Here is a 25198-nt window from a genome sequence, read left to right as displayed (position 1 = left end):
TTCCTATACATTTTACATATAAAACAACATTGTATAAATACTGTATTTTCACATGTATTATTTTATATGTAAAACAAAATATAAAATTTAGTTTATAAATTTATACAATTTATCAGGTATGTAAATAATTATATATATATATATATATAAATCAAAATAGAACATCCATAGTAATTCATTTTTGAAGCTTTCAAGACTTTCTTCCATGATTTAACTTAAAAGCTTTGGTTTACACCATACTCACTTCTCCCCTACACCTAATAGGTGTATGTATATATACACACACATGTATGTATCTATATTTTCATCATTCTCTTCTCGTTCATTCCAAAGAAACCCGTAAATTCGACGATTGTGGAAAAATGTCGACTAATCGTGCTTCCGGTTTCAAGAAACCCATTTCGTTTCTTTACATTTCCGTGTTTGTTTTGTTGCTTTCCGTTCAGATCGAGGCAGCCACCAAGAAGTATCAATTTATCGTGAGTTTTTGGCTTTTTTTATTTATAACATTCATTATAAAATAACTGTCTATATTTTTATTTTTATTCGTCTTAAAATAAGTGTTTAATTTCAAAAGTAAATGTCCATTTTCCAATTTTACCCTTAATTGTGAGATGGATAAATTAATCATCATTTCTATTATTTAGCATAAAATTGTAAACGTGATACACACATTTTTTACGTTTGCGGTCGAGTTTATTTTTGTACATTTTATAAAATGATAGTGTTCTGATATTTTATTTGAAAAGGTTGAGGTGAAGAACGTTAGCCGATTGTGCCATGCAAAACCGATTGTCACTGTGAATGGGAGGTTTCCCGGTCCTACAGTTTACGCTCGTGAAGGCGATAGAGTTCTTATCAACGTTACAAATCATGCCCAATATAACATCTCTATTCACTGGTACGATTTATTATAAATTATATAATATCATATGATCCTTCCTGAATGCTCGATATGCATTGATAAATTGGACCATAACGTTCAATGCCGTTAAATATATCAGGTCAGTATAAAAAAAAATCAAATTGGCTTTTTCTGCTTGGCTTTATAGGCATGGTTTGAAACAATATGCAAATGGTTGGGCAGACGGACCAGCCTACATCACGCAATGTCCGATCAAAACAGGGAGTAACTATGTTTACGATTTTAATGTTACGGGCCAAAGAGGGACGCTTTGGTGGCACGCTCATATTCTATGGCTCAGAGCAACCGTATACGGTGCTATTGTGATTTTACCAAAACAAGCGACACCGTTTCCCTTCCCAAGGCCTGACGGAGAACATATTATTGTGTTTGGTAAGAAATTCATCTAAATTTACTTATTTTATACAAATGTAACCAAAGCTAAATTATTAATGCATAAAAATAAATTATCATTTTATATAAAAAAAATTACATTTTAACATACATTTAAGTGAGTGTAGAAAAATCAAAATATAATTTATTATTAAATGTCATAAATTGACATAAATATTTTAGCATACTAAAATCTCTTTGTAATTCTAGTTATTTTTATGATTCTCCTTGTCTATACTATATTATAAAGCATTTGACAAAAATTCTTAAAAATTATTTTTTATGCGTAATATACTGTTTATTAATGCATATTACTTAAAACCAATATTGCAAGTAGATTGTGTGTAAGTACAATTTATTAAAGCTCCATATCTGAATTCGTGTAATTAACTGCAGATAAACATAATCAAATACAGGATAAAAAACTTATTTAAAAAACTAAAATATAATTAAGATAATCATTAAATTCTAACAAAATACTTAATTATTATTTTTATAAAATGTTATATTATTAAACCAAAAATAAATTATTTTGTTATAAAACTTAAATTAAATTATAATAAAAAAATAAATTAAAGAAATTACATAAAAATGAGAACTTTTAAATAGTAATATTAGCATTAATATATATTTTTTTTCAAATTTATATTTTATTCGAAAATAAAATCATTATTGCTTTCTTAAAAACACATAAAATCGTATTATAACATCGACAATGACAAATAATAAAATAAAACATTAAAATCGAGATTTGTCTTGTTATATCGCAATAATACTCTACTTCTCGTTAATTTTAAAAGTATTTTGTGATTAATAGGTGAATGGTGGCATGCTGACGTGGAAGAGGTTGTGAAGCAGGGCAATGCTTTAGGTCTGCCCCCCAACATGTCCGATGCCCACACAATCAACGGAAAACCGGGCCCACTATTCCCTTGTTCCGAAAAACGTAACCATTATTGTTAATTCCTTACATATTTCTTTCACATCTGCAAAAATTATTGACGACGTAAACCAAGCGTGTGTCGTTTGACCTTGCCTCTAAAGGTCAAATATACTAGGAGGTTCCAGGTTTAAATCCAAGGAGAAATAAAAATCCTTTTGTAACTACAGAAATTCAAATATGGTGACTTCAAACTATCTGCAAAGCAGATAGTTGCCCTGGATTAGTCGGTTCACATAGTAGGTTATATATCCAAGTTAATAAAAAATATTATTGACGTAACAATAAACAATTTTTAACTGGTTTCAGATACTTTTGTGATGGAGGTCGAGCAAGGAAAAAGATATTTGTTGAGGATCGTCAACGCGGCCCTCAATGATGAATTATTTTTTGCCATTGCGGGCCACAACATGACAGTAGTCGAAATCGACGCTGTCTACACGAAGCCCTTCACAACAAACGCTTTACTAATCGCCCCCGGCCAGACAACAAATGTGATTGTTTCCGCCAACCGGACTCCGGGGCGGTACTTCATGGCGGTCCGGCCGTTCCAGGACGTTCCGATTCCGGTAGACAATAAAACCGCCACAGCGATCCTTCAATACAAAAACATTCCGACCACCGTCGTGCCGCTACTCCCCCGTCTACCGTCACCAAACGATACCGAATTTGCTTTAAGCTATAACGAAAAGCTTCGGAGCTTAAACACGCCGAATTTTCCGGCGAATGTGCCGGTGAAAGTTGATCGGAGCTTGTTTTTCACCGTCGGATTGGGGAAGAGTGCGTGTGCTACGTGTGTGAATGGTACTCGGCTTTCGGCATCGTTGAACAATATAACATTTGTGATGCCGGAAACTGGTCTTCTACAGGCTCATTACTTCAACAAAAAAGGAGTGTTTACCGTCGATTTTCCCGACAAACCTCCGACGTTTTTTAATTACACCGGAGCTCCGCTCACGGCGAACCTTTTCACTTCAAAGGGAACACGATTGAGTAAAATCACCTTCAATTCGACGGTTGAATTGGTGATACAAGATACCAATTTGTTGAGCGTTGAATCGCACCCTTTTCACCTTCACGGGTTCAATTTCTTCGTCGTTGGAACAGGCGTCGGTAACTTCAATCCGGCTACGGATCCAGCTAAGTATAACCTCGTAGATCCTCCTGAGCGCAACACCGTCGGCGTTCCTACCGGCGGCTGGGCGGCGATTCGATTTAGAGCCGATAATCCAGGGGTTTGGTTCTTCCACTGTCATTTGGAGTTGCATACTGGATGGGGACTGAAAACGGCGTTCGTGGTGGAAGATGGGCCGGGAAAAGATCAAGCGGTCCGTCCACCGCCGAAGGATCTTCCGGCGTGCTAGCAGATTCCCTGTAGATTATCCGATTATACCTCCATCAGAAGTGGAAGGAGGTTAAGTTGCATTCTATTTGAGAGTTGGGACTTGGGATTGGGAAGGAATGAAACGGAAAAAAGTGATGTCGTTTCATGTGGAATTCATACTTTGAAGCTTTGTAGTTTGTATTCCTATTTCAATTTGGTTATATAAAATTTGATCATATTTCAAGTGTTTATAAGCGGTTTTTGGGATTGTTTATTTTATGTGTTTTTTGACTTATTTTAATCTGATATCGGTGATAAACTAAAGGCTAGTGTTTGGATGAGGAAAAATAAAACTGTTTATATCGGTGCCAAACTGGTAATAAACAATTTTTGATAAGTTAATTCTTCCTGACTTATAAAAAACTACTTATTACCAGTTTATCATTTTAATCATATTTTATTAATATTTGTTAATTATTAATCTTATTGATATAAATTTTTGTTAAAGATATTATTATAAATGATGAAAAATAAATTTTTACATGTTAAAAAATCAAATAAGTCAATAATATGGAAGACTGTCTTTTTTGGTCATTTTACATATATAAGCAAAATTTGTCAAACACTAAAAAACAACTTATCAGTTTTTTGTTTTTTGGTACCACTATAAGCTAATCCAAACACTTTTTACAAAACTCCGATTTGATACCACATAAGTAAATAAACACTTTTACAAAAAAAAACATAAGTTGTTTTAAATAAACAATTCCAAACATCCCCATAAATTGGAATTCCACTAATTTATATGATTCATATGAAGCCTGAAGAAATTGGAATGTTAATTGCATTGACCAAATTACATTCCGTTATTTAGTTTGTACGTAGAATGGAATTGATTTACATGGATTCCACCGTTCATGGATTTCATCACTTCCATGGCATATGTGATGGAATTAAAAAATTCCACTTTCAACCATTTTTCAAAATGACAAAATTACCCCAAAACTCCGTCCTATCCAACACCACTATTCCTAGTTCTGCCGCCACCATCATTGCCGCCACCATCACTGCCTCCACCATCGTCGTTGTTGCCGTCACTACCAACAATTAACATTATCATTATATAGTATTTATAATTTAAGCAATAAAGTATGAAAATGTCATATAAAGAGGTATTTTAGCCATTTATTATTATCTCGTTTCAATTCTGAAACTATATTCAAACAACCAAACATTTGATTCATTTGAGAGATTATATTCCAATTGTTGCCAACAAAATACGTAATCAAACTTTATTGAGTTACATTCCCATTCATATAAATTCCAATTTACCAAATTCTATTATGTTAACTAAACAACTCCTGGAGAAAATACGGGTGCTCAAAATACCAACTAACCCAACCAGCTCAACCCGAAGAAATTCAAAAAATCTTAACCTGAGGTAATCCGATACATAGTTGATATAAAATTAGTCCAACCCGCATTTATTGGGTTAGGGTCATTTGAACCAAACTCAATCCGATGAACCTGATGTCATTTTATACCATGGATTTAATATGATTCTTAGGTTTTGATTAAAATATGTACCTTAGGTACTACACAAATCCATAATTAGCTATATTCAAAATTATATTGAAATTTCAACTGTAATTTTACTTTATTATTTGCTTGAATCTTCAATTTTCTTTGAGTTTATTAGTCTTTTTTGTATGTTATCATTTTGATTTTATTTCATTTAAACAAAAACACTTATCTAGATTGTAAAATGATCATCAAAGTTTCAACCTGATCAACTCGATTAACCCAACCCGTATGATTTGGGTTGGGTTAGGTTGGGTTGTTGTTTTGATTAATAAACCTGGTAAAGCTTAATAATTTCAGACAATTACCATCAATAAAACACAATTAAATAATTATTACCAATTAATATCATCATATTTGTTATTTATTATTTATTATTTATTATTTACTGGAATATGTTTTATTTCTGATTTTGTTCGTAAATTTTAATGTGTGGTGGCAAAGAGAATATGCGAAGGCATAACGACATTTTTCAAAGCAAAAATATCGTTTGCTCTACGAATCTGTGTGTCTGAATTCAATCCTTTTGAGTAGAGAAGACGATAATGGGGGCAATATCAATGACGTGGTCTCTTCCATCGCTAACCTCTTCTAAGCTTCCCCGGGTCAATCGGTGAGTTTCCTTCTTCAATTCTTCACTCCCAGATTTCATCTCAAATCACATCTCCTTCAATTCATTCGCTTTTCCATCCTAATCGATTGCTTTTCGTCATCAAATCGGTTAAAGATTGACGAATTTCTGAAAAACAAGTATAAATTGACCGAGTTTCGAGGGATTTGAGTGATTACAGATATCCAGGTATGGCATTTGCGACTGTGAATAAGGATACTGCGAGTTTGGGAGTTAAAGTTACTGAAGGATTGGGAAATTTGCCCAAGGTTGTGTTAACCTCCTCCCATGGAAGGTACTTCGATTTTATACTAGTAATTAATATGATTTTCTTTGTGAAAATTCAATGGTTGATTTCTTTGTTAAGCTAAAGCAGAAACGATGGAGAATTATGTGGAGATTTAAGCTAATGTACTTGGATGAATGTAGATAGAATAATTTGGTTTTTGGGTCTATTTGGAACATGCTTAATGCTGAATGAACTGCAATGGCATTTCTTAATATAAGGGTTGTTGAGGCCATTGCTTTTCAATACGACCTTTGATGGGGTTTTAATTGGTGGGAATTGCTTTTTAGTGTTGATCTAACTAGCGAGTAGCTAGTTGTGAAAGATAATTTGTATGATTATGAAACAATCTTGATGGTGGTTTAGTGTACTCATATCTTAGAGTTAGCTTCAATTTGGTCGGAGAAATGTAAGGATCAAAAGTGTGTGATAAGCAATCTATAATTGAGTTTGCACGAACTAGATTTGTGTAGAAAGACGGTCGCTTCAAGTGATTGGTATTGGTGGTGGCGAGCATTTCAATCTTTAAAGTGTTTGCCTGCTTTGACTTAAATATCAATTTCTGGTTTTGTCCGATATTGGAGATTGGAGGAGTTAGAAAATAAGAAGCATACTGATGGTTAGAATGTTGCGACTACAGGAATTCGTTTGCTTTCTGATAATTTCCGTGATACTGTAAATAAGCATTTGCTGTTTGGTCGATCATGATTGAGATGCTGATTGGTCGTGTTGTATGATGTATGTGACTGAATACCTTATCTCTTTTCCAGTGAGGCCGAGCTATACTTATATGGAGGCTGTGTTACATCATGGAAAGTTGGGAGCAAGGATCTCCTTTTTGTTCGGCCAGATGCTGTTTTCAATGGGCAGAAACCGATAAGGTCAAATTTCTTTCTAGTATTAAATGCAAATCTTATAACTTCATACTAGTTATTACTTTTTGAATGCTGGAAGTAGTCTCAGAATGCAGTTTTATCTGCTAATCACTGATCCTATTGATGTATATACTCTCTGATAGAGAAAAAATGGTTTGAAGTTCAAACTTATATGCCATCCCACTGACTGTATTCCTTGTTGTTTCTTTCATTTCTATGGTATGTTTTGGGAACAGTGGAGGGATCCCGCATTGTTTCCCCCAATTTGGACCTGGCCCGATGCAGCAGGTATGTTTGCTGTTCTACCTATTTAAGATTGCGCAGCCTCCATATAATTATCTTTTTGGTGTCATAGGATCATCCTTTCTTGGTTCCACTTTTCATAACTAAGGGGCTGTTTGGTTGGTTTTCCCCTGCTGTGCGAATAAGCCAGATAGACCAATAAGCCTAATTAAGCCGCAAGTATGGATAAAGCTGACTGTGTGGATTAATCTGTTTGTATAGATTGGGAGGTTTTTTTTCATAGATGGAAGGGGTGTGTTTTTTAATTGGGAGGGGTATGTTTGGAAAAAATTTGGCTTTCTGCAAAAAGCTCCCCCTACAAGCTTACTGAATAAGCCACTTTCTATATCATCAAGCCACTACCACCACAGTCATGTATAGCTGACTAAATAAACTGCGAGTCTCATTAAGCACATTAAGCTGCTAACATACAAGACAGTCCCTTGCTCAGAAGTGAGTTTTTAACTCTTGAACATGCTTATATGTGGCTACCAGCATGGATTTGCAAGGAATTCCAACTGGTCCATTGTTGATTCTGAAAATGTGGACGGATCTCCTGTTATCACTTTAGAGCTTAAAGATAGCCCTTACAGTCGCTCTATGTGGGATTACAGTTTTCAAGCATTATACAAGGTGAGCTTGTCATTTTGAAACAAATCTTTCATGTGTTATTTTCTTTATTACATTTTGCCTGTTATGAACCTTAACATAAATTCTTCTTCTGTTTGCAGATCACCCTAGACAAGAAAAGCCTTTCAACTGAATTGAAAATCACAAATACTGACAAAACGGCGTTTTCATTTACCACTGCTCTGCATACATATTTCAGTGTGAGTGTGGTTATTTTCGGTCACAAAATCGAATTGACGATCTGCTTTAAGTTTTTGTTTTTATAAATGTCACCTTCCTGCGTAAATATCTAAAAGATTTTCTTGGTACTTTTGTGATGCAGGCTGCTGTATCGGGTGCATCGGTTAGAGGTCTAAAAGGTTGCAAGACACTCAACAAAGATCCTGACCCTAAGAACCCAGTGGAGGGTAAGGAAGAAAGGTATCTTGTGCGATTGTATCAAAATCTTCTTTTGGGTGTTGTGGTTTTTGTATGCATAAGGAATTGCATATTAATATGTGAATGTTCTGGAGTTCACTGTGTTTGATTTTTCATCTCAACTTCAATTTGCCCGATCCAGAGACGTAGTGACCTATCCTGGATTTGTTGATTGTGTTTATCTTGGGGCTGCTAATGAGTTATACCTGGATAATGGTCTGGGCGACATCATATCAATTAAGAATACAAAGTAAGTTGATGTGGGGCCAACCATTGATTGTTTTTTCATGTTTTTTGTTTCGTGCTGCTTGTTTGACTCCATATTCTTCTTCGTGCAGCTGGCCAGATGCGGTTCTATGGAATCCACATCTGACCATGGAAGCATGCTATAAAGATTTTGTATGTGTTGAAAATGCTCAGGTAATGCATGATGTCACTGCTTTTGCTATAAACCAGATTCTAGTTATGAGTAATGAGAAGAGATTTCTTCATTTTAATGTGCCATGATTTACCTGACTTGCACGCTACTCATGACAAGAAGACTTTTAGGGTGTGTTTGGTCCGGATAGAACAAGAACTTGTTGTCCCATGTTTGATGCGGAATTAGACTGGGATATGACAGGATTGAGTGTTTTTGTCTATGAGATAAATGGGTCAAGATTGGTAAATTATTAAACTACCTATGTCAAAACCTTAAAATCTTGCACAATTCTTTCCTACGCATATCTCACTCTCTCCCATCTAGTCCAATCCGGTCTCATCCCATCCGGTCCATGTAGGTATCAAATGCACCATTAGGGTGTGTTTGGTACCTACACATGACAGAACATAACAACTATTCAGCGTTTGGTAAATAGGACTAGACAAGACAAGACTGGTAAAAATGACCAATTTACCCCTAATAAGTTGTTCATATCTTTTTTATGTTTTGATTAATTTATAAAATTATTATATTATAATAAAATAAATACTTTTTATAACAAAATAGATCATTAGAAAATTTTCGTCAAGACAATTAAACTGACACCAAAATATGAAGTTTATTAATTTCCAAATTTTATTTATACCTTTTCTATATTATCTTTTTATTATTTATATTTAACTAATTACATAAATAACCAAAATATAGAAAACATATAAAATTAGTATTTTGGTGACAGTAAATTGAAAGTTTAAAGATGATAAAATAAAATTTAAAGATTGGACAAAATGTAAATAGGGAAACGTATTTGATATTTTAGAAGAAAAATAGGTTTTATTTTGAGGGTGTATTAGTAAAATATATGTTTGTTCCGTAGGCTGGGAGTGTCACAAGAAGAAACGAATATGTAATTATTGCTAAATTGCTCCCATTTAGTTGGTGGGAAAAATTGAAAGAATGGATGAAAATGGTATATGCGAGTAGAAACTTATCTTTTAAATATTTTTCAGATTGGAAATGTTGAACTAGAGCCGGAGAAATCATGGGTGGCTACTCAACAACTCAGCGTTGGCTGAATAGGAGATATATCAGTACACACTGTCCACGGGATACAGATAGCAGGGAGACAACACTAGCAGCGAAGATCATCTGACCTGAGTATGATTCTTGGTATCTTAAAGAGAAATTTGCCACTTTCTGTACTACAAAAACACACTTCCACTGATTTGAATAATAATGGCATATGAATCTGATGCATCTTTTGTCAATCTTTTCAAGTTTTGTTAAACGAAATTCCAAGCTTCCTTTGCAAATGTACAACTTCCATTGCCTGAAGTACAAGTTGCTATAGCATTATTGATCTAGAAGACCGACTTGCCTTGACTATTTAGCTGAAACAAGAATTACTGATTCCTCTAATGCGTTAAAACTTAACAACCCACTTTCAAAGCTTCACTAAAGATGAAATATATGATCTCAAAGACCATAACAGAAGGACCTTTTAGATTCAGATTTTAGTATTTGCTCCATTAACTTATAAAACATGGATCATATACATATATGAACACGGGGCAGGTTCTGTTAGGAACCTCATTTTCATTTGGAACTAGGGGACCGCCCACAACGCGACAGGTAGCATGTTCTTCATGAATGTTTGTAAGATATTCATCATGAATGTGTGATTCATGATGAATATTCATCCTGAAGAGGTACATGTGGTGTGGGCGTTCCCTGGTTCTCAACAAACTTTCCATTATGAACACGTTAGATACTTAAACATTCTGATGTCATACTTGCACTATATCATGGTTGGCAAATTGAAACTTGTGAGATCCCAGAAGGAATGTTTCAGAAAGAAATAGAACCCAGATCACAGACCATTGAAGAACTTTCACTGAAGTAAATTTTTCATCATCTTGAAGATTTGTACGCTAAGTCCATAAATCCTGAGCTAAGAAAACTCGATCTAGATCAAAAAGAAACAAAAAGAACATCCTGAACAACAAATCGTACCCTAACATAGCATTAGGAACTAAAGAATTTGGAGATTCTAAACAATCCTAAAAGATTCGGTACCCGTTGTCAGAAAGAAGACAACATAGCTATGAAGCATACCAGACATATAATTATGATCACAGATAAAACAAAACACACCCAGTTCTTGCTGTGCTTATCCTTCATCTGCTTAGCATAGAACAAACTATCTGTTCCACCACTTACAAAGCTTCCAGCTCTGGCTACATTCAGTTCAATATCATCCAGATTCTGGCCTTGTGCCTCCACCAAAACAGCCATATCAAGAAAAACTTGATGAAGCTTGTTTAAACTCTTCTTTATATCCATCACGGCTTCATGCCTCTCTTTATTCTCCAAAACCAAATCCTTCTTCCCTTCAAACACTTTCCCACTTCCAGAAACCATCGTTCCAATCGTTGCCTCATCTGGGTACTCTCCGGTTTCGTTATAATACCTTTTCTTGAGATACTCTTTATGGTCCGACACTATCTTGTTTCTCAAATCCTGAAAATCGTTCATCATTTCTTTGAGTTTTACTCGCAGGCCGTTTGAGACAGCAACCCGAGTTCTGTCCACAGCGCTGCCTTCTTTGTAACAACTCCGGTTTGATTCGTTAGAATTGTCGAGAGATTCAAGGCATACACGGACAACATTCGCTTTACGAAGAACCGAAACCATATCAGATTCCATCCTGTCTCTTAACCCGCGAAGGACTTTGGCGCTGTGAGCGGATTTGGTCTCTTCGTTTAAGGTTTGGAGATCAAAAAGGAGATTTGTGATCTCTTCCATGTTGGATTTGATTACATCCACTTCTTGAAAAAAGTTAGAAAGATTTGTTTCGTCAGATGGAGCAATCTTCTGTTCTTGATTCCCTTTCTCGATATCGGTTTCCTCTGACTTGATGTCAATCCGGGTCTGTTTCTTTAACTCCACATAACTTAGGAAAGATTTCGTCATTAGATCATTCATGTTCTTGGTCAATCTGAAACTCACCTGAAAACCCATCATCTTCTCATCATTTAATCTAAAGCACACACACACACACACACACACACACACACATATATATATATATATATACATCAGAAAAATGCAGAGAAAAGTACTGTGAATCATACCCTTGTGAGTCTATCAACTGAAATCAGAGATTGATTTCAAGAATTCTTGAATATATCTGAGTAAAAATGAACGATGATTAAAAATCGACCAAGAAATCTGAAGTGAGATACATAAAAGATGAAGAAACAGAGGGATTGATTAGAAATGGAACCTTGAAGAAGTGGGTATGTGTTGTGCTTCCTTTTCTTCAGTTTCTAAAAACTTGGAAAATGGTGTTGGATTTTGAAGAGAGAGGGAAGGAGGTCGGTTTCAAGATTTCAAAAGATTTGAATTGTAGGTGTAGCCGTTGAGTTTAATTTTTGCAGGGAACCAGGAGTCGGTTACGAATATGGAAGAAAGGGGGAGGGGGGTTTAATTGTAGTATCAAATGGGGATTTTATGATGGTTATTGCTGTGTTTGGGACAAAACTTAGGGGCCGTTTACCAAACGTTTATTTGGGTAAGTGTTTATCAAGTCCTATTATTTTACCGGATGAATATGTTAAGGACCAAAAATCGTATTCGGTAAAAGCGAGATAAGGACTAAAAGTCTTATCCGACAAGTGAGGACAACGACTGTTACCATGGTAAGCGCTTATTGAGTAACTTTTGCATATGGTAACGTTTTAGTGGACTAAAGCCTTACCTGATGAGTAAGTGGTAGTATTAAATTTTACCGGTAAACGCTTACCGGGTAAGTGTTTGGTAAACGGGCCCTTACTATCCCATGTTTGGTGCAGTATAGGATAAAACAAGATCTTACTGCTCCATGTTTAACGTGACATGGGACAGGGACAAGATAAAAATGTTTATTTTAAGAAATCAATTCTTAAAATCCTTATCTTGAAAAATTAAATTTCAAAATTTGTTATTTAAAGTGCAGTAGGCTATGTTTGTTTTACTTCTTAATAGTTCTATTAAAAGACAACTTCTGAATCGCTAAAAGATGAATCTTGTTTGACAAAAAAAAATCTTGTTTTTTAATGGTTCTAAAACCCTCTTGAAGGTTTTGTATCTTGGGTCTTCCTTAACTATTCGGCACCCTAATTTCATTCTGAATATTACCAAACAATTATATTTCATTTTGCATCTTATTATAAGAGTCTCTTAATTATTCTGACTACTTAATAATTTTGCACCAAACTATTCAGCAACTGTCAGACAGTTTCTAAATGTATGCCTATTTACTAAACTTTCTCCTTAGATACATTGATACAACAATAATAAACTTATTTTTTTTACATTTTCAATGTATGACATGACTTGATTTTTATATAAATAAGTGTGCGCATGGTATGGTAACACCTTTTAGAGCATCCATCGTAGGCATGGAAATGGGGCGGGGATAAGGTGGAGACCTCCATCCCCATCCGCATCTTCAATCCCTCATCTCCGTCCTCGTCTCCATCCCTATCGGGGAATATGATCACATTCTCATCTCCATCTCTAACGAGGAATGGGGATCCCTAACGGAGAAACGAAAATTTTCTTTCCCGTTTATGTAAGCTATTTTAAATTAAACATATGAGACATCATACATGTTTAAATCTCACATATTTCTAATAAACGAAAAACCAAAAAGAATTTAATTTACTAAAAAAAAATCATATCATATAATAACTAATAACCTAAAACAAAAAAAAAATCAATTTTAATTAAAAAAAACTTAATGTCACATGTATCAGATAATGTTGAGTAATATTTAAACCATACTGAGTAATTGTATTTTGACCTGACATCCAAAACGTTAAATACTAACATCCAAAAAATAACAAATTTAGATTGTAAACCTAGTTAAGAAATACGATATTATCAATTATCAATTTAGTTGAAATAAATAACATATAGGGGAAGAAAAATACCATGTTCTCGAGATTTTTTTTAAAGAAAGAAAAAGAAAATAAAATAAAAAAAAGAAATTATATCAAAATTTATTTTTAGTTCATTATTTTTCCTTGCTCTGTCTTCTCTATTAAAAACACAAATAAAAACTTTATTTTTTTTAACATTCTTTTATTTTTCTTTTCTTTTCTCATTTTTTTCTTATGGTCTCAAATTCGAGAATATAGTATAAAAGTTTAAAATGGTGTTAAAAAACATTAACATGAGGTGATATGGAAAACCAATCTACTACATTGATTTACCTAGTGTTACTCAGAAATCAGAAAAATCAACATTGTGACTTCAAATGATGTCATTCTATGTACCAAAAATATATCATAGGATGTTTTTGATGATGGAACAAATTGATGATGCTACATAAAAATGGTCTATTAGATAATATTAATTTAGAATGATTATTGATTGATTTTGCGTCTAAGAATACTCGGAAAACGGTTTTATGTGAATTCAATGTTATTTTTTATGATAAAACAATATATTGAAAAAAACTTGTACTTATCGAGGGCCCCTTTTCACAAATCGCCCAAGGCCTAAAAAATGTCTGGAACGAGCCTTTTACATATTTTTAATTTATTAATATATATATATGGTTGGGTTCATGTGAGACCAACTTGTTTTTCGTGAGACCCTTGATACCACTTTTTTATACTTGAAACTTCACAGCAAAATGATATGAAGGTAAAAAAATCGAACCTTCACAGTAAAAACATTGTAAAGGTTACCTTCACAATATTTTGCTGTAAAGTTTCAAGTGTAAAAAAGTGGTCTCACGGGCCTCACGAAAACAAGCTGATATCACGTGATCCCAAGTGTGTATATATATACACACACACACACATACATATAGAGGATGTTTACTTTGCAAACCATGTTTTTTTATACAAACCTTACAAACCAATTACATCTATTCATTTTCATAATCACAGACTGCGAATAAAACAAGTTATTTTAGTAAAGTAAAAATAAAATAAAATAAATTATTATTATTTTCAACAAGAAAGGACAAAACGGAAACAAACTGTAAACTGTTGCGATCATTGAAATCCTCTTTCCCTCGTTCAATCCCGTGAACATGTTTCATTGGACACTATGAAACTGTTAATGATGGGACAATAGGGTATCTAAAAGTGTTAATGATGAAACAAAATGAAACTATGACATTAGACAGAATGAAACTGTTAACGGTGAAACAAAATGAAATTGTTAATGATGAAACATAATAAAACTGTGGCATTGGACATAATGAAACATAATGAAATTGTTAATAATGAATATGTTAATGATGAAATAAAGTTATCTATAAACTATAAAAGGAGAGAGATTCTATTAGATGATGAAACATAAAAATATTCTTTAATCAACATTTATTGTACATCTTTCAAAGATGACAATTTGTATCAACATATTTAACGAATAAATCAATTAAATACTTACTAAAAAAGTGTGAGCTAATAAGATATAATTCATATTTATATAAAATTAAAGAATTACCAAACTTATCTATTAGTATTAGATACTTACCAAACATAACTATTGTAATATCAAAAGACCATAATGCCCTTATAAATTAAAAACAAATGGATTTATGTGATTAGTTGTTATTAGTTTATACACTATGTATAAATTGAGTCAGTTTGTATTTGAACATTTCTCTCTCTCTCTCTCTCTCTCTATATATATATATATATATATATATATATACGGGTACTGGACGAGGCGGGGAGTGCAATACCGGTCCCAAGCATCCCTGGTTTGAGACAAACTGGGATCCCCATCCCCATTTAGTAGGGAATCTCCGTCTCCGACTAGGGCGGATGGACCGGGTTCACCAAGTGTATATTCTAAAATATATCATTTTAATAATTAACGACCTAAATTAACATCATGAGAACTGATATTTAACATATTCGTATTTCATGTAACACCTGATATTTTTATTGATTATACTACTTGGTCTTGACATGTATTTGAGGTTAAGAAGCTTTAAATCCCTTTTGGTAAATTTTGAGTTTAATGATTTAATGTTGATATTGGTGTCAAGAACTATGCGTTTGATCATAGTAAATTGTTTTATAGCATCGATATGCTCAGACTGTAATGCAATGGATTCATAGGTATAGAAGTCAATTTATATATTTTAGTTGGGATAGTGGTTCCCATGAAATAGCTAGATACGTGTAATGAATCACCAGAGGACTTAAACTATAGATCGTGTGTGGTTGAACTTGATGACTGTGTGACCAGTAATTATTTGATTCTAGCAAAAGAAGATATCTCATTTCATTGGAGGACTCGAACTATAAATCATGGGTGGTTGAACTCGATGACCAATGTTCCATTATAGAAGCTCTAGAACATAGATTCGTAGCATACTTTTGTGTTCCACCATGATTAATAAAAATTGGGTCTCCCAGTCATCGTAAGATGTGTTTTGGACCTTATGGCCCTTATTTGAAATATGTGAACCTTGGGGTACAAGTTTATAAAACGTCATCTCCATTTGTTACTTGCTTTATTTATAAACTGTTTGGACTCACTGGAAATCAAGTCTAACATTTTTTCTTAAATGACATGTATATCAGGTTTTCTTAGCGGTGAAATCTGAAGATTTGAGCGGAGTGTTTGGATGCCGGTGGAGGCACTTTTTTGATTGATAGCTTTTGTCATGCGTTATATTCGATATGATTCTTTGATGGTGATAGCGACATTCATTTATAATATGAATTTAGAATAGTTCAGATGAGTAGGTTGTTATTTATCTTCTATTCCTTTGGGTTGTAAACACTTTACAATTTCCTCATCTTGGGTGATTTATATTTGTATAAGTACTAATCATGTATCGACTTTTCGGTTTAAATTTACTCTTATTTTAGGGGTGTTACATTTCATTTTGTTTTTTTGATGCATGTTGTCACCTTTAGTTATTTGAAAGTCGACGCCATACATGCTTATTTTCTCGTATCATATACATAAAATCAACAAAATTAATATAAATTTTCGAGAAAAAAATATTGAAAAATCCATATCCAAATGAAAATAACTCGATTAATGAAGACAAACTTATAACATCCCAAAAAAGGGATTCAAATGTAAAGGACGCCTCAATAGGAGGGCTAGTTATGTAACGAGATGAACCTTATGAAGTCTGACTCGTTCGCTATTGCGACGAAGTCGTGGAGTTGAGAGTGGTTATCGTGAAAACCTACACGGGTTGAGGGAGGAGTTAGGGTCATTTAATGATCCGATTGGAGCCAAAATCAATGGATACCGGTCACAGGGGTATTGTTCCCTTGATATAAGCATTGGCCCATATTTAATAGTGTATTTGTACTTGGTGCGAACAGACAAACATCTGTAGAAGTTGAATGGTGTCTTTCTACAAAACATATGGTATGAAAAACGTTGGTATATGTTAAACGATGTGACTATATATAGTGGGTTGTAACACCCTCGTATTTAGAACCTTAATTATGGGTCATTTGAAGACGTTGGTATGTAAAATCTCATGTTTATCTGCCATTAATGACCTCATTTTTGTGTATGAAGTTACAGGACCAAAATTTGGAGTTTTCGTGCTTGGCAAAACCCCACGCGACCAAGGTCGTGGCTTGACTCAATGGAGTCTGAGGTGTTTTTGGGACGGGCGACTAGCCATGTAGCTTTAGTCATGAGCTTGGTCACAGCTTCATTTCAAGTATTTCACATTTGGTGGATTTTTGACCACCTGGATCAAATATGGGATCTTTGGGACTGCAGGGAAAGATCTTATATACATTGTAAAGGTTTATTTCAATGTTTTGATGAGTTTTGGAACTAAAGATTATCAATGGTCTTGACTTTGTTTTGCTGGTAAAAATGGGAATTTTACCCACTTGGTAACTATTTATACATGATTGTTCATATGTAGGATATGGTTTGGCCTATCAAGAAGATTAAATACATTAGACTATAATGTAATGGATCCATAGGTATAGAAGTCAGTTTATGTGTATGAGATGATATTCCCTAATTGTAACTTGAAATAGGTATTGGGTCTTTATAGACAATAAGGTATGGGCTCTTAGAGTCGAGCATCCACCATTAACCAACAAACCATGACGATGGAGGAAGATGGAAATGTATAAAAACAAGCTGAGGAAGACAAAGATGTAGAGCGAAGGGGGCTCGAGAAATAGAAGAAGGGAAGAGAGGCGTGTTCTTCTATGGCTGAATGCGGAAATTTGGGAAGGGAAATAAGGGTAGTTGTAGATAAGGGTAGTTGTAGGTAATTTATATGGTTGAATGTGGATAAGCGTCCCTACCCGACTATCTGAATAAGTCAAAAAGAATTCATTATGCCGTAAGTAAATACGTCGAGATGACTATGCAAATAAACTCATTAAGCCAAAAGTAAAACATCTCTTAATCATGTTTTGTTTTATTTAACAAAATACTAGTTGTGTATCCGCGTAATGCGGCGGGAGCCATGAATTTTAACGATTTTGAAGTTTCACTGGTTTTATTAGAGAATATTTAACGATGATATAAGTTACACTTGATCTTTACATATTAATACAATTTGAATAAATAAGAGTTATGGTTTCAATTACAGTCTATCGATGAAAAAAAATGACAGTTTAAAATCCAATATATTTAAAATCCAACATATTTAAACGACTCCACAAATGTATTCGACTTACACCAAGAGCAAAAAATCAAGAGATCGAGAGCGAGAGCGAGAGTTCTAGAGCAATTGAATGAGAGATGAATGAAATAACTTTTAATAACTCATGGTGAATATCAGTTTGAATCTCACCTTGGGGGTTAGGGAGAAGACATAGAGGTATGAGAGGGTGAAGACATGAGTGAAAGGTGTCAAAAGTATATTCGAAACATGAAAAGAAAAAGTAATAATGTGCATTGGTAACTTGTACTATATGTTATTTTAATTGTAGATTAAGAGATTTTAAGACTGAATGCATAAAGTAGTAGTATTTAGTGCATTATGAGTTGTTTTTAATACTTTGTGCATAAATCTATAGTAATTTGTGCATTAACAATTGTTCTTAAGACTTTTGATAATTTTGGTTTATAAAATAGTATATATACTGTATTATAAAGCATTTGACAAAAACTCTTAAAAACCATTTTTTATGCGTAAAGTACTGTTTATTAATGCATATTACTTAAAACTCAAGATTACAAGTAGATTGTACGTAAGTACAACTTATTAAAGCTTCATATCTAAATTCGTGTAACTAACTGCAGATAAACATAATCAAATACATGATAAACATCTCATTTTAAATATAAAAAATCTAAAATATAATTAGAATAATCATTGAGTTCTAACATAATACTTAATTATTATCTTTATAAAATGTTATATTATTAAATCAAAAATAAATTATTTCATTATTAAACTTAAATTAAATTATACTAAAAAAAAAAATTAAAGAAATTACATAAAAATTAGAACTTTTAAATAGTTGATTTGATATTAACATTGATATATTTTTTTAAAGTTTTTATGATATCTTAAATTTATATTTGATTTAAAAATAAAATCATTATTGCTTTCTTAAAACACATAAAATCGTATTATAACATTGACAAAAATAAACAATAAAATAAAACATTAAAATCAAGATATGTTTTGTTATATTGCACGAGTACACTTCTAATAGATATAAATAAATACATATGGACAGGGAATTCAACCGTTTTAATACACAATCTAATAATTTGCTGCTGATGAAATGAACGTCTATGATTCACTGGACTTGAGAAATACAACACAAGCCTGTCGTACTGAATCGTAGCCCTTTCTTCAAGCGGCTCAGTCACAACTCAGACCAACTCAGTTTTAACTCGGTTTTTATTTTTCCCTTCTTTCCCCAATTTGTTGCTCAACACACTCCTTTGTCCTCAAGACCGCAGCATAAGAGGCGCCTTTCGATCGGAATAAGCAGTACACCCAGCTCAGATAATAGGGTTCTTGGCGTTGATACATAATGGGGACTTTAGGAAGGGCAATCTACGTCGTCGGATCTTGGATCCGTGTAGCCGGCCAAGCAGTTGATCGTGTCGGCTTCAGCCTCCAAGGCAGTCACCTCTTCCAAGAACAAGGTAAAGCTTCTCCTATCTTTGTTTTGCTTTAATTCGTAAACACCCATTTGTTCTACCGTCGTTTTTTTCGGTGTTGCTTTCTATGTGTTTGTTGTAATGCTAAATAGAATACGGACAATTAAGGGCTGAAATTGATATGATGTCATGTGTATTTTTGATTGAATTTAGATTGCTTCTTCAGATAATCTTGTTTGCTCGGAGTTTCGGTGTTAGTGATGTAAAATTTGATATTTATGAACATACAAGGGACTGAGATGTTGAGAAAGTTCTGACCTTTTGTTGTCTTTGTCTGTATTGTGATGTATTAAAGATAAGAGCTGTTGTATTTTTTAGTCACAGATTGATGTGAAAGTCAGAAAGTAGAAAGCTTGAGATGAGACTCTGTTGGAACGAAGTAAATGGTCTTGGATGTATTCAAATGTAGGAACTAGATGGGACGTCATTTTTTGAGCTTTTTTATTGGTCATCTGTGGCATCTTTAGCTTATAGTAGGTGAATGTGAAGGTCTAGTACTGTGTGTTTATGATCACCAGTTCACTTGGGAATTGAATTAAGTTATGTTTAGCAGGGTTGTTTCTTGACCTGACTTACCAATTTGGTTTTTAAGAATAAGATAGTGTGATACTGAGTGAGCTTGCAGTGAAAGTTGATGTTCGTTCTAATGATGATCATTGGTAATTCTCTAGGAGCATCTTGAAGTTAAGCTTCTTGTAATATAATAATTGGTCGTCATAAGTAATTTTTATTCTCTTTTATTGTCACTGCCCATTTTGTTGAGGAATTTGTACAATCAATCACTTTTTGCACTTGGAACGCTATAACAAACCCATGAAAACCGATGCTCACAATGCTGGTAGCTCAGAGAATCAGCATCAGCAAGCTTGTCGACTTGCTAATGATGCTAAGATACAACAACTAGATTCATGTTCACATACCTGTGATTAAGGTTCTATTTACTTCCCATCTAGAATTTGTTTTGTATTGTTCTGAATTTCTGATATGGCTGGTTAGACATCACCTTGTTTTGTTACTTCTACCATTTGTCTGTTTCTGACATTCTTGACCATTAAAATATATCTGTTTGTTAGGTACCCCCCATGTTAAGTCTTTATACTCCATATAATATCCATACTGTCGTGATATCGGAAATAGAATTGTTTTTGCAACTTATATTTAATCTCTCTTTAGTGTCTAGGCACCAGACGCTGATGAATTTATTTGACAAAGACCCCGTGGTTGACAAAGATGCATTTGTTGCACCTGGTGCGTCTGTCATTGGAGATGTTCAGGTGGGGCGTGGTTCCTCAATTTGGTATGGATGTGTGCTTAGAGGTAAGCTATTTATTACCATAAATGTTTGTATCAACCGCAACCTAAATGTTCCCTTCATTTTTTTTTTTTTTTTTCCACCATGTGGATGCTCTTGCCTCTTAAATGTGATCACTTGTTTCACATGATGTACGAAATATGAAACTATCAGCAAGTTTTGAAATGAATAGAGGTTTCTGGAAAAAAGAAGAAGCAAATAAGCCAATTGCTCTTAGGTGTATCTGAATGCTATTAAACTCATAAACTAAGAATTTTTGTGTGTGTTTGATTTGAGTGTCTGTTATCATTAAACATTTAGAAGCATTGGTATCTAGCATTAGTGAAAGTCTAAGCTCATGTGAATATCCCCACTTAATTCTTTTCGCTAAGCATCCATGGCTGAATGGTTAAAGCACCCAACTCATAATTGGCAAGTTCGTAAAACAAGTGGATGATGTAATTCTGTTGGTGCAATCTTGTTGATCTTGAAAGTAGTAGTATTAAGAACATACATGTGCTTCCTATCCACTATGCATTTCTGCCTAACTCTTATGTGAGTAATTGTTGACACCAAGATGGATTGTTCCATCATCTAACAGCAATGCCAGTGTTGCCAAACTTAACAGTTTCACTTGGTCACTTGGTTACCAAATTGTCATCTACAAATTTATGAATTAGAACATGTCAAATGAGCTACAGGGAAGTACATCACGAAGGACATATTCTTTGATATGCATCATATTATTGATAGATGTCTACTCCCTTATTCAGTTGGATATTTTATTGAACCCTTTGTACCATTAGATGGACACCGGTGCGGACTCCATTATCATGAATGGTCATATTCTTATATTAGAATTCCTGGGGCAGTTACCTTGCGTGCTTCTTGGTTTGCCTATTGCACATAGCATATACTAGTTAGAGGGTTGATGGGGTTGCACCAAATTCCATGTCTTTGGGTTGGCTGCTAGAAATTTGAAAAGGCTTCTTGTTTGAAGGAACTATTGGTGAAAACTTTATCCTTTTTCTTGTTGGACGAGTCATTAAGAAGTTTTTTGAAAGCTGAATATTGATATTGTCTTAATAGTTTGAGTACTTCTAGATTTGTTAAGAATCCACCCCTTGGTGATGGTTGATCATTAAGAAAATGATATTTAGTTGAAAATAGCCTAAATGAATATATGAACACCTACGACATGAAGTATAGAAGAACCTTGATTGGAGTATTCCTTGCCTGATTAGACATAAACTAAAAGTCATAACATATAAATCAAAATGCACTCGAAGCCTTTGATTTCCTTCACTGTTATTGAATTTGAACATGTTATGAATGGAATTGATTGATTTTCAAAAGAAGATAAGAGGTGACAGGGCCATTAATATCAAGAAACAGATGAACTTTAAGATGAGTTTGTAGCATTAACATGATATGTAGATGTGTTTGTGAATTTATCGCAAGATAGAGGCGTACATAAGAGATGGAGTGGAACTGGGGAGATAAAGAGTGACATAGAAGAATTGGAACCATAGAGAGAAAAAGGAGCATTACCATGCATTTCTCAAACCTAGAAGGTAATCCGTGTGGCTCAAAATAAACGCAACAATTTCCTTCTTGGGGTGTACCAAGATGAAGACCTCATTTCCTTCTATAAGCAATCCAAAATGACCCTTTTGTGTATTTGTAAGCATTGCGAAATGTTAGTAGCATTATTTTAGCTGGAATCCTCTATTTTATCATCACGGAGGGTTTGTTTAGGTATTTGGTCAATAGTCAAACACTTATGTGAAGAAAATATAGAATGCAAGAATGTGGGTGCATATAACCCCCCCTCCCCAAGAAAAAAAAACTTGCGCTTTTCTCTCTTTTCTTAGTGTGAGCTCCATCTGCAGGTGATGTGAACAGTATCAGTGTTGGATCGGGAACAAACATCCAAGACAATGCTCTTGTCCACGTAGCCAAATCCAATATAAGCGGAAATGTTTTGCCAACCACGATAGGCAACAATGTTACTGTAGGTGAGTACCATTAGTCTGCAAGGGGGAAGTTTATTAACGGTAAATATTTTAAGAACCGTGAATACCAACTATTCATGATGAACATATTATTCATCATGAATGTTCATTCAGTTACATTCATGAATGTTGAACATGCTGAATAGTTGGTTCCCACGGTTCTCAAGGTTCTCAAGTGAACCTGGCCCTGGTCTGCAAAATGTGAATGATACCGATTTCACTTCTTTCCATGCAATCAATTGGTTCACAGTTAGAGCCGTAATTTCATAGTCAACTTTAAACAGGTCATGGTGCTGTAATACATGGATGCACCATTGAAGATGAGGCTTTTGTTGGCATGGGTGCAACGCTGCTTGATGGATCTCATGTTGAGAAAAATGCCATGGTTGCTGCTGGAGCCCTTGTGAGGCAAAATACAAGAGTTCCATTTGGAGAGGTTTGTAGTCTCTCACTAACTCCTGCATTACTGAAAAGCACACCCTCCGTTCGGAAAATAGTCACGTTTAACTTTACTTTTCAACTTCAAGACCAATGCTCCATCCATCCCTAGTAAGTTTAATGTTCGATTCAGCAAGATGGTATAGTGCAAGTGCTTGACAGTTAGTCAAATGTCTAAATTACCCTCAGAAATAATGCTGAATGTCAAAGTTTAGCTCTTCCCTATTCTTAAGAACTTGACTCCTAGAATGTGGCACATCGATGAGCTTTAAAGTTTCTTAGGAAACACTACACAAAGATATTACAAAGTTAAAGTTAATTTAAGAACATTTAGGCATAAATAGCTCAATTTTCTTCGAGGATCGAACCGCAAGCACACACTTATGCACTTGTACCTCATACAAGTGGATTGCTTGCATAAATTGATTATTTTTCCAAAAAAATTAGATATTCACACAGAGTACCACAAAGGATAAAGAGGTTGTTTTCATGATGTGCATTTGGTAAGCAGTATGGAGAAGGACGGGGCAGGTAAGAGTGAGGTAGGTGGGCGAAAAACTACGAAGGTTTTAGGTTTTTAATTTGACATGAGTAGTTTAGTAATTTACCAATCTTGTCTCATTCCCTGGTTTTTGTTCCACTTATTTTTGTCAGTCATGCCCCATGGCAGTCCAATGTCACACCAAACATGGGAGAATAAGTTTTTGTTTTGTTCAATCCCGTATTGGTTATTTGCTTACCGGTAAGCTTTAAACTTTTTCCGATAGGTATGGGGAGGCAATCCAGCCAAGTTCATGAGGAAGCTCACTGAAGAAGAAATAGCCTTCATTTCTCAGTCAGCAGTCAACTACAGCAACTTAGCGGCTGTTCATGCTGCTGAAAATGCAAAAGGCTTTGAAGAGATCGAGTTGGAGAAGAGGCTGCGCAAGAAGTTTGCACGCAAAGACGAGGAGTATGATTCAATGATTGGTGTGGTTCGTGAAACACCCGTGGAGCTTACCCTACCTGATAATATCCTACCCGATAAAGCCCAAAAGACCGCTTCTTAGGTCCGTTAGTTTTCCATGGTTTCAGGGTCGCGAAAATCTTATTTTACTGCACTTTTTACCAATAATTTTTTGGGGGCAGGCTCTCAAAGTCTTAGAAGATTCTTAATTTCATGGAGGGTAATGCTTCTTTTTGTCTGTGGTTAATGATCTTGTTTTGATTTATAAAGATTGAAAGAGAGATTTTAATGGAAATATAAATCCATGTATTTGTGGAACTTTGACTTTGAAGTCATCTGTTTGTTGTCCATGATTTGACCCATGGAAATGGGAGAGAGGCTTTTTGTTACTGGATTGGATATTTGGATTGAATAGAGGGAGATATATCTGACCATCTCAGCCTCAGCTAGAAAGGAGAAAAAGGAAAGGCTGCACACAGTAATTGCCACTTTTCCTTTGAAATGAATCTTGGAGATAAGTACAAGTGTGTGTGTGTATATATATATATATATATAAATATATCTATATATATATATATATTTGGGATCTTGTGATACCAAGGGTTTTTTGTGAGACCCGTAAGATCAATTTTCAACCCTTGGATTAAATCTACAATCTGAACGTTCATAATCAGAAAATTGCCACGAGACTTCTCAATAATCACAA

General features: G+C 34.3%; 4 protein-coding genes across 4 annotated transcripts; 3 read left to right on the top strand and 1 right to left on the bottom strand.

The window, feature by feature from the left end:
- The first annotated feature begins 362 nt into the window (after window positions 1-362).
- On the top strand, window positions 363-3778 carry LOC112512988 (laccase-11-like). The gene is made up of 5 exons (XM_025119112.1): window positions 363-479; window positions 750-901; window positions 1053-1297; window positions 2115-2243; window positions 2547-3778. Exons 1-5 carry the CDS (start codon window positions 363-365, stop codon window positions 3599-3601), a joined length of 1698 nt encoding a protein of 565 aa, XP_024974880.1. The 3' UTR covers window positions 3602-3778.
- Window positions 3779-5576: 1798 nt separating this feature from the next.
- On the top strand, window positions 5577-9976 carry LOC112512463 (putative glucose-6-phosphate 1-epimerase). The gene is made up of 10 exons (XM_025118442.1): window positions 5577-5755; window positions 5934-6047; window positions 6809-6919; window positions 7150-7201; window positions 7691-7828; window positions 7927-8025; window positions 8148-8245; window positions 8385-8492; window positions 8581-8662; window positions 9674-9976. Exons 1-10 carry the CDS (start codon window positions 5688-5690, stop codon window positions 9737-9739), a joined length of 936 nt encoding a protein of 311 aa, XP_024974210.1. The 5' UTR covers window positions 5577-5687; the 3' UTR covers window positions 9740-9976.
- Window positions 9977-10745: 769 nt separating this feature from the next.
- On the bottom strand, window positions 10746-11648 carry LOC112512009 (syntaxin-112). The gene has a single exon (XM_025117782.1). It carries the CDS (start codon window positions 11646-11648, stop codon window positions 10746-10748), a length of 903 nt encoding a protein of 300 aa, XP_024973550.1.
- Window positions 11649-19541: 7893 nt separating this feature from the next.
- On the top strand, window positions 19542-24840 carry LOC112513489 (gamma carbonic anhydrase 2, mitochondrial-like). The gene is made up of 5 exons (XM_025119771.1): window positions 19542-19787; window positions 20976-21119; window positions 22986-23111; window positions 23393-23544; window positions 24314-24840. Exons 1-5 carry the CDS (start codon window positions 19673-19675, stop codon window positions 24593-24595), a joined length of 819 nt encoding a protein of 272 aa, XP_024975539.1. The 5' UTR covers window positions 19542-19672; the 3' UTR covers window positions 24596-24840.
- Window positions 24841-25198: the final 358 nt, after the last annotated feature.

This window comes from Cynara cardunculus (assembly GCF_001531365.2).
Source record: "Cynara cardunculus var. scolymus isolate 2C chromosome LG 5, CcrdV1, whole genome shotgun sequence".
Lineage (NCBI taxonomy): Eukaryota > Viridiplantae > Streptophyta > Magnoliopsida > Asterales > Asteraceae > Cynara > Cynara cardunculus.
The sequence above is the reverse complement of the archived record's forward strand: the minus strand, read 5'-3'. Positions and strand labels throughout refer to the sequence as shown.